Source organism: Oncorhynchus masou, chromosome 23, assembly GCF_036934945.1.
Source record: "Oncorhynchus masou masou isolate Uvic2021 chromosome 23, UVic_Omas_1.1, whole genome shotgun sequence".
NCBI lineage: Eukaryota > Metazoa > Chordata > Actinopteri > Salmoniformes > Salmonidae > Oncorhynchus > Oncorhynchus masou.
The window spans coordinates 55,894,764-55,904,944 of record NC_088234.1 but is presented as its reverse complement, the minus strand read 5'-3'; the positions used below and the strand labels follow the sequence as shown (position 1 = coordinate 55,904,944).

General features: G+C 42.7%; 1 protein-coding gene and 1 long non-coding RNA gene across 3 annotated transcripts; one reads left to right on the top strand and one right to left on the bottom strand.

The window, feature by feature from the left end:
• Nucleotides 1-157: 157 nt before the first annotated feature.
• Nucleotides 158-3,404, bottom strand: LOC135511078 (serine/threonine/tyrosine-interacting-like protein 1). 2 transcript variants are annotated; one of them, XM_064932589.1, is made up of 5 exons: nucleotides 3,074-3,404; nucleotides 2,743-2,885; nucleotides 2,104-2,233; nucleotides 1,676-1,812; nucleotides 158-1,546 (listed from the first exon to the last, which is right to left on the bottom strand). In XM_064932589.1, the coding sequence occupies exons 1-5, from the start codon at nucleotides 3,091-3,093 to the stop codon at nucleotides 894-896; spliced, it is 1,083 nt and encodes a 360-aa protein (XP_064788661.1). In that variant the 5' UTR covers nucleotides 3,094-3,404; the 3' UTR covers nucleotides 158-893. The 2 variants fall into 2 exon arrangements, with proteins under 2 accessions (XP_064788661.1, XP_064788660.1); XM_064932588.1 differs by having other exon boundaries at nucleotides 2,104-2,311; nucleotides 3,074-3,402.
• Nucleotides 3,405-5,425: 2,021 nt separating this feature from the next.
• On the top strand, nucleotides 5,426-7,069 carry LOC135510037 (uncharacterized). Its single transcript, XR_010451051.1, has 3 exons — nucleotides 5,426-5,502; nucleotides 6,691-6,850; nucleotides 7,016-7,069. It is a non-coding gene; the product is annotated as an uncharacterized LOC135510037 (long non-coding RNA).
• The last annotated feature ends 3,112 nt before the right edge of the window (nucleotides 7,070-10,181 follow it).

Below are 10,181 nucleotides of genomic sequence, written 5' to 3'. Positions count from 1 at the left end.
CACATTCAGTCTTGTGAATCAAATGGGATAATCCACTGTGTACAGAAACGACCATCTATTACTTTGGAAGAAAGTACCTTTCTGCATGGTACAGTCAGTGTGAACAAAGTCTTGTATGTGTGTCCACTTTTGTATTGGGGGAAAAAACAACTCAATACCCATTCTCCTTTATCTTTGCAGTGACCTGTTCACAGTTTTTAAAACACACTATCATACTAATTTATGTAGGTTACTCCCTCCATTTCCTCTGCCTTTCATTACTCCATTCAAAGGCCTGGACACAGGTGTAAACGATATGGCAATAATAACCCAACGTTGACCTCTTGAGGCCCTTTCAACTGGAATTTATGTCCGCGTGTTTCATACACAGAGCATCCTCACTTTGAATGCAAAATGTCTAGTAACCACCAAATGACTCTGCTTTCTTCTAAGCATAACTGTTCAGTAGTTTTATGTTCAGTGATAGGAGAACAGGGAAATATGTTTATATTATTTGTAGCTCTACCAGGTCCCAGACAAAATATTAGAGCTGAACAAGTTTCTAACCAAGCATTGAATACACAGATGGCCTCTGTATAAGCTGGTATCAGCACTGATGCAAATATATTCACTTCCTCTCCCCTTATTCACTCTAATGCTGCAACATCAGCGTCCTAGTGTTCTGAAAAAACATCATCCCTCAAATAACCCTTAATAAAACACAGTCCTAGACCTAGGGCAACAATGACAAAGAAAACCAAACTGCTTAAAATTATTAAGACCATCAAGGTCATACAACTCTCCCAATGAGTCTTTAAAAACGCCATTATTTGAATCACAGTGGGCTCTGTCCACAGTCCACCTCCCTCTCCATGAATTATGCCCAGAAACTGCACTGCCCAAACCACATAACTTCACAGGCGGATGTCGTCCAGCGAGGTAAGCCTTCGTCCAAACAGCTGCTCCTCGTAGGTCAACAGCTGCCGCAGGAAGTTCACGTTGGGCGCCGTGCATGCTCTCCTCTCCTTCAGCCAGCGGATGGCATGCAGCAGTGTCCAGCGCTGGTGCTGCATTAGGAAGGCTAGCGTTAGCGCTGAGCTACGGCTCCGCCCCATGCTGCAGTGCACCAGCACCCTACCCCCAACCTCGCTTCTCAGGGCTCCAGCGATGAACCTCGCAGCCTGGGGCAGCGCCTCCACTAAGTCCTGCTGGGCGTCATCACTCAGCCGCAGCCTCAGGTAGCTGAGGGTGCTGGGAAATGCATCAGGGCATTCAGCCGTAGCGTTGACCACATGGGTGATGTTAAGGTTCTCAAGGATGTGGTAGTCAGAGGCCTGAGCAGCTGAGCCCTGGTAGAGCTCCCCCTCCAGGATCTCAGAGGGGTAGATGGTGAGGGCGTACCTGTCGGGCTCTAGAAGAGCCATGCGGGAGTTGCAGAGGAAGGGGTAGAGGGTGTGGAAGGCGGCAAAGCCCCCTAGGAGGATGACAGGGTCCATGCCCAGGTCACTGAGCTGGAAGAAGCAGCGCTGGAGGAACGGGGAGACTGCCCTGGCCTCCAAACTGCCCACTGATACACACACAGACATAAAACAACCACACAGTGAAGGTTAGAAGGGTGCTTTTGTGTTGCTGAGGTTGTACAGTGTCTGTGTTGATTGTGTTGGATGTTGTAGCAAAGGAGTGTGCAGTGTATTACCTGGGCTGTGGCCCTCCTCAGCGTACAACAATATGATAGAGAACTCCTGGAGCTGCACACAGCTGATCAGACAGCCCAGATCTGGGTGGATCACTGTCACACTAGCCCTGGCTGTAACCAGATGACTCTGCTTGTACCTGACAACCAATGAACATACACATATCAACACAATGCTTTTACAGTAGGTATTTATATTTATTATGAATCCCCATTAGTTCCTGCCAAGACAGCAGCTACTCTTCCTGGGGTCCAGCAAAATGAAGGCAGTTATACAATTTGAACAGATTTCATAACACATTAAGTCTGTGCCCTCAGGCCCCTACACTACTTACACGTATCTACAACAAGTCTGTGAGGTGTAGTGATCAAGTGGCTACATTGGGTGTGCATGTTTGTGTTCTGAAGTTGTGTTGCGTGAGTGCTCCCACCTCTCTGCACTGCGACAGTCCAGGATGAGGATGTAATTCGGATCATGTAGAGCGGGATGTCCAGCCTCTGCGTTCAACAGGTTATATACCTGCTGGGGGGTGATGTAGCCTCTCTGCACACTTACCCTCTCTGGGAAGGTAGGAATTAACACCTCCTGCACCTCAGGCTCACACACTACTGGACAACAGTATGCACACACACATGTACCTGCGCTCGCACACACACACATCAGAGAAAATCATACACACAGAGCCGAAATGCATATTGGAAACAATGTTCAACTGGCGACTGGGTTCAGCTTGCAGGTACCCGGCCCGCCACAAGGAGTCGCTAGAGCATGATGATGATGAGCCAAGTAAAGCCCCATCGGCCAAACCCTCCCCTCGCCCGGACAATTGTGTGCAGTCCTATGGGACTCCTGTCCACGGCCGGTCGTGGCACATCCCGGGAATGAACCCAGGTCTGTAGTAACACATCTAGCATTGCGATGCAGTGCTCTAGACCGCTGCACCACTCGGGAGGCCCAGATTGTGGTCCTTTGATCATAAATCCCCTCATGATAACTCCAGTCACAACTTTAAATCCATATTTATACTTAATCTTATATCCACTTGATCTAATATCGGCTGATAACCTACCTTGGGTCTGTCTCTGTACTGGAGTCAGTGTGTGACATTGGGATGATTTGATAGTACCATTGACCTTCCTGTAGGGGGAGTTGTTTTTTGGTTGCAAGGCGCTGCTGCGTTTTCTGGATGGTTCTACACGACAGTTAGTCACTCTGAGACAAATACACAAAGACAGAGCTGCATTACCCAGCGTTAACAAAGGACATTAAATGTATTATTTAATTAGCAATATATTTGACCAACATAATTATATTCTTCAGGGATGCATGCACGGTAACCCATATTAGACTACTGACACAAGCTGAGATCCCTATAGCTAGCAGTTAGACCTTACACTCACCTGGACACCACTATGCCCATGTTGTTTCCCAGTGCCAGACATTTGGGAGGCGCAGCTGCTGCCCCCTATGTTCCCTTATCAGGGAGATATCCTTCCATAGTGAGAATAGTCAAAACTTCTGGCAAATTCTTGACCAGCCAACCAAATATATATATACGGTTAAATGTCTGTCAAATTGCCACAAAACTGGTTTGCTTGGCTCCGGTGTAAAAGAGTTGTTTTCCTTGCCTTTTTTCTCAGTCACTCTCACACCTCCTTGTCAGGGCCTTATTTTAGCGGGTTGCCTTGACGACTTAGCAGTGATAAGTGCTCTAGAATGCCACATGGGTGCTGGCTGTGACAGGTGAGGGAGGAGAGTGATAGAAAGAAGAGAATGGCCTTCGGTCTCAGTCTAACATATAGTCAGATCATGAACACCACCCCAAATTAGGTTTTCCTCATGGACCCCTGTTGTATGACTCCATCCCTCCCAAATCAAATGATTCAATCAATAATTATTCAATATTATTCTACAATCGACAGATCCATTAAACACCGACATGTTCAACAGATATTTCAATTGTTGATCTTTTTATGAATACCTATGGCAGTCATAGACACTGAAATATATTAGGGGTATAAGCTTATATTATTATACAATACAACACAACCACACAATGGTGAGGACTTCAGTTTGATTAATTATTTTAATAAGTAGAACTGTTGATGTTACTGATAAAGTATCAACCAATCTTGATGAATCCGTCTCTCCAGGTTCCACACTGTGTTGTGTGCTAGTTTGATCAGGCATGTTGCTATAGTACCCTGGCTATGCATTAGGCCCTCTCTGCTGTTTGAATACAGAGACCAGAGGACCTCCTTCTCTTCTCAAGTCACATGAGTCTGTTTACTTTGAGCGCTTTGCCCAGATGGCTGCATGGCTCAGGTTACTAGACATTTCTGAGGTGTTGTGAAGTTTGGTAGGGAGATACAGAGGCCAGCTAGTATACAAACTCACATGCATATTCTGTGTTCACTAACACATGTATTTTCAGTAATTTGTTCAGGCAAAAGAAAAATCATTTTTCAGAAATATTTGATAATTGCTGTTCTCCTCTGCTGGAATAGCACAGGAGTGTCAGTGCTGCGGAGAGTTAGGACAGAGAGAGCGAGAGGAGAGAGAGATATGACATTTAAAATGTCTCTATTCCTTTTGTTTTGTGAGTGTAATGTTCGCTCTACATTTTTTATTGTTTATTTCACTATTGTTTATTATCGATTTCACTTGCTTTGGCAATGTAAACGTATGTTTCCCATGCCAATAAGGCCCTTTGAATTGAGAGGGGGGGGGGGGGGTCAACAATGTCACAAGCAGATGTCTGTACCACGCTGTGAATGATCAGTGATGAGATTCCCACCAGGGTTACTGTAGGATTAGACACACCTCCATGAAGTCATACTAAGCAGTATGGCATGTCACATTTGTGTTCTAGTATCCTAGTTGAATGATAAGGTAAATATGTATGGCTACAAATGCTGAGCATAGATCAGACAAATACATTGTTTATTTAGGAATTTAAGAAAGTCAAAGATCAGACATAGGTCTAACAGAACTTCCATACAGTATAGAAAGCAATCATGACACACACAGGTACTGTATATGTGATTTTAACAATAGGCTACATATAGTATGAGCTCTACAAGCATATAGCATAAAACCAGGACCAAGCCATGCTGTTTGTACAATGTGTCAAAGTTTACGACCATCTACAATGTGGCTCACAGTTATTTTCCAAATAGCTTCAGGGTATACAATGCCTTCAATTGCATCCTGGGTATATAACCAGCTGGCATGCATGGGTTAAAATCTGTCAGATTGTTCTATCTGAAAACACCTCTCCTTTTAGGGATTACATCAGCCACCGTTGGGTGATCTATTTACATATGGTGTGTAGAACAACTGTTCATCACTCATTTTAGAGGGCTACTGTTGCTTAATCCTTTTCTGTTAAACAAAATAGAGATGGGGTTTGATGCAATGCAAATGTAACAATATTTCCCTATTCAAGAATATATAGACACATACTTTATTTGTTAGTGGATTTGTCCCACCAACAGAGACACTTTGTGAGGTTAAAGTCCATCTAGATGTCAATACCTAAATGAGTGATTAGTGTTCATGTAGGTTCTCATGGAAAATGCATTCCGCTCGGGCCATTGGCCATCACACACTCCACCGCTACCCCACAGAACAGAGGAAGGGCACTGTTTTAAACCTGGTTGATATGGAACACACTTCTGTGGTTAATATACCCCACCAACCTGTTTCATATGTGGATATTGCTTGGAGAGGAGAGGAAGAAGAGGGACGCTGGAGGAGATTGTGGAATGTTGAATAAGTGGAATAAACACCTACTGTAAAAACACCATGATGGAATAGAGACTCAATGGTAAGTCCATCAGTTTGACCGTTTTCATCATGGACATATTAAGTGTAACAATGTTAGATTTGCTGTTCTTATGCTTGGGTCTATTTGAGTCTTATATGGTGCCTATGTCACATGTTTATGATTCTCGTGTGTGAGGTTACATAACAGACTAGCTATGTACACTACCATTGTACAGTATCATCGTCCCTTCAGTAAGTTCCGTTTACCAAGATGTAAAATAAGTATGTATGCATGGTTTATTTACATAATGACATTTTCAATCTGATAATGTTACTAATAGCATGCCTTTTTGTAAAATCAAGCCAATCTTCCCACCGTGTATTACAGGTTACAGATAGAAAGGTGGATATGAAATGTCTAGGAAACACAAATAGAAAATTATTAAAATAACAAGAAATTAAGAACTGTAGAACGAAATAGCACTGTAACAGTAATCCAAATGCAATCTATACATATACAGTATACACAGGATGCATTTACACAAGATAAACTAAGAATGATATGTAGTGTAGATATATTAGTGAGCTATGTCAAGAATTCAGTATATAAATACACAGTACAAAACCCCATGCAAAATGAATAGCATTGCAGGAAATGAGCTATGTGTATAGACAGTATAGACAGTATGTGAATAGAAAAGGTGTGTACAGCAGTATTTAAATAGGACAAGCCTTGACTAGAATACAGTAAATAGATATGAAGTGGATAAAACAGTATGTAAACATTATTAAAGTGACCAGTGTTCAATGACTATGTACAGCACATACACTCTAAAAAAAAAGGTTATGTCCCCAAAGGAGATCCCTTTTTGATTCCAGAAAGAACGGGTTCTAAAGGGTTCTACCTGGAACCTTCCAGGGGTTATTCAAAGGGTTCTTCAATGAGGACAGCCAAAGAACCCTTTTTGGTTCTAGATAGCACCTTTTTTTCTACGAGTGTAGGGCAGCAGTCTCTAAGGTGCAGGGTAGAGTACCAGGTGGTAGCCGGTTAGTGACAGAGTCTAAAGTTCAGGGCTTATAGATTAGTGTCTGAGTATATATAGGGTGTATTCCATTTATTGTTCTGTCAAAGTTTTTTGGAAATTACAACTACAGTACCTCACCGCAATGGTAAGTTAAAATTATAAAGAAATAAAGATATCAATGTGATTTATGCCATGGAAGTGATCGGTGATCGCCCAATATTTAGGGAGTGGAGGAACGATGACTCTACCTCCATTACCTGCTGCAGTAGAAGGGCTGATAGTTTGACTCCATCCCCTCTTCCCCTCGCTGAGAGGCAGTTGGACTATGACAATGAACCACAGGGGTACCCACCCCACTACCGTGGGCTGTCTCCTCACAGAATGGTATTCACCTGTTTTGTATAATAGTAGACAATAGTTAAATAAATGTAGACACTTGTTTGATAAGCAGTTAATTGCAGTGCATTCCAATTAGTGTAAGTGTTAATCAATAATCTCATGAACTCCAGTCCATGCGTAACACTCTGTACCATTGTGTTCCCTGAGCAGTCCCTGGTGGATGAGATGGAGGAGGAGTGCTTGTACACTGAGGAGGCTTTCATCTGATGTATGGAAGCCTCTTGTGCCATTACTCTGCTTTAGCGCCACCCTTGTGGTCGTGGTGTTATATGCCCTGGCAGATCGGCTCCGCAGCTTTGTAGCTGACATCTTCATTCCCCAGTACCACTACCCATTTGCTGTACCAATCACCTTTGTCCAGGTAGGCCACCATTTGTTCAGGGTTATTATAGGAATAATCTGTGTCGGGTTTTGAGTTGTGGTGTTGGGATTTTTCATGAGCCAACATAATGGTTCTTATCATCATTAGGCCTTTGCTATGTGGTAACTTTTACAAATAATAATATTGCTAATTCCTGAAATGTGCTTCTAGTCACATATTATCAATCTGTTCCCATATATTAGTATGGGTAACATCTGCTAAATATGTGTATGTGACCAATACAATTTGATTTGATTTATGTGCTTATATAATGTGGTTGAGTGAACATGTGTGCTTGTATATTAGGGAGTCTCCATGTATGTGTACACTTATAGCAGTGGTCACCAACCTTTTCTGAGTCGACATCAATTTCTGAGTTAAGCCGAGATCTACCACTCAAATTATTTTTAAACATGACTTCAACAGCGTAAGCCTATGCAACATTAACCAATTAAAAACAGTTCTGTTGCAATGACGTTTGTGTAGTAAGCTATAGGCCCAATACATTATTACTGCATATTGGCTATGCTTGAATTGCCCTGCCAATGTTGTTCTTCTCTGACCATTTTGAAATCTATATATACACATATAAAAAAAACGTGTACAGTATATGATCACACTGGTAATAGGTCATTTGCTGTATAATTTGTGAGGCACAGCTGAGTGAGCATAATCATTAGCCTTTTTTTTTACTCAGCTGATGGCCTGCATCTGATGGTCAGTCTGAGGGGAGGCAAAGAGCAGCGTTGAGGCTGCCTCTCACCCGACTCACCTTCCCTCCACTTTCTCTCCCTCCACTGAGAAAAGGGGACACAGTCTTCCAGTTGATGGCAAAACTCAAGTCACATTGCATTATTCCTGCATTACTCCTATAACCTGAGAAAGTGAAATATTCCTTGATAATAAAGAAGACAGAAGCCGCTAATGATAACAACGCAAGCTCATCGGAACACTTTGCTATGCTCATTCATTGCAGCTGCAGTGCCTGTTGTAGTGTGAGTGGAAGTAGGGAGAATGTACATCTTCCCCTTATTGTATGGGACACTTTTAAATGTGCCTTTAGAGGCCATGCAATTCAGTACTCATCAATAAAACAAAAGCAATTTAGGTCAAAAGAGTACATATTAACAAAGGAAATTGAAAGACTAACAGTACAGTTTGATAGCAATAAAAACTGTACCATAGAGGCATGTGTTAAGATAGAGGAAAAACAATTAGAAATGGAGGAACTTATTCAAGAAAGATCCAGTGTAACATATTATAAAAAATAAATGGACTGGATGGAATATGGGGAAAATAATTTTTGTCTTCAACATAGAAATGCTACCAATTTTTTTATTGAAACTTGTTACAAATGATGGAGTCATGCATGATTCACCGAACAATATTTTGAAAGAGGAAGTGAAGTACTTTAAGAACATGTTTTCATTTCAGTCTCCTCCATCTCCAGTAACCGAAGCTATTGTATAGATTTTTTTCCTATTATTAATGTAAAATTTACATCTGTACAGAAAGACTCATGTGAAGGCCAAATTACAGAGGAAGAACTTCTTGATGCAATTAAAGCCTTTAAGTCTGGGAAAACTCCAGGGCTGGATGGCATACTGGACCATTTTTAGCATGTTTTAACCACTCCTATATAAACAGTAGATTATCGGTCATGTAACAAGAAGGTCTGATTTAATTATTACTGAAACAGGATCCAAGTGGTATATACAGTATGAAGATCCAGTCTATTTAAAAAATTGGAGGCCTCTTACACTTCAGTGCTGTAATGCAAAAATTCCAGCTAAATGCTTGGGGCATAGAATTAAAAAGGTATTTTCAGATATTATTTATCCTAATCAGACAGTTTTTTTTTACATGGACGATATATTGGAGATAATATTAGACAAGTACTGGAAACAATAGAATATCGGGGAATATATTTTTTTTATCTCATCAATCTACACACAATACCTAATAAAAAAAATTAACCTCTATTTAACCAGGCAAGTCAGTTAAGATCAAATTCTTATTTTCAATGACGGCCTAGGAACAGTGGGTTAACTGCCTGTTCAGGGTCAGAACGACTGTAAGGGTTTTCCTGTGGTGAAGTAGAGGAGGACCAAAACGCGGCGTGGTTATATTGATTCATGTTTAATTAAAACAGATAAACATCAACACTACAAAACAACAAAACGTGGAAAACCAAAAACAGCCCTATCTGGTGCAAAACACAGAGACAGGAACAATCACCCACAAACACACAGTGAAACCCAGGCTACCTAAATATGGTTCCCAATCAGAGACAATGACTAACACCTGCCTCTGATTGAGAACCATATCAGGCCTAACATAGAAATGGACAAACCAGACACACAACATAGAATGCCCACCCAGCTCACGTCCTGACCAACACTAAAACAAGGAAAACACACACGAACGATGGTCAGAACGTGACAGTACCCCCCCCTCAAGGTGCGGACTCCGAACGCACAACCTAAACCTATAGGGGAGGGTCTGGGTGGGCATCTGTTCGTGGTGGCGGCTCTGGCGCTGGACGTGGACCCCACTTCATAATTGTCTTAGTCCCCCTTCCTTAGCGTCCCTTGAGTGGCGACCCTCGCCGCTAACCTCGGCCTAGGAACCCTAACAACGGGCCACACTGGACTGAGGGGCAGCTCCGGACTGAGGGGCAGCTCCGGACTGAGGGGCAGCTCCTGACTGAGGGGCAGCTCCTGACTGAGGGGCAGCTCCTGACTGAGGGGCAGCTCAGGCAGGTTGATGAATCGAGCAGATTCTGGCTGGCTGATGGTTCTGGCAGATCCTGGCTGGCTGGCGGTTCCGGCAGATCCTGGCTGACTAGCGGTTCCGGCAGATCCTGGCGGAATGGCGGATCCTGGTTGACTGGCGGATCCTGGCTGACTGGCGGATCTGGAAGATCCTGGCTGACTGGCGGATCCTGGCTGACTG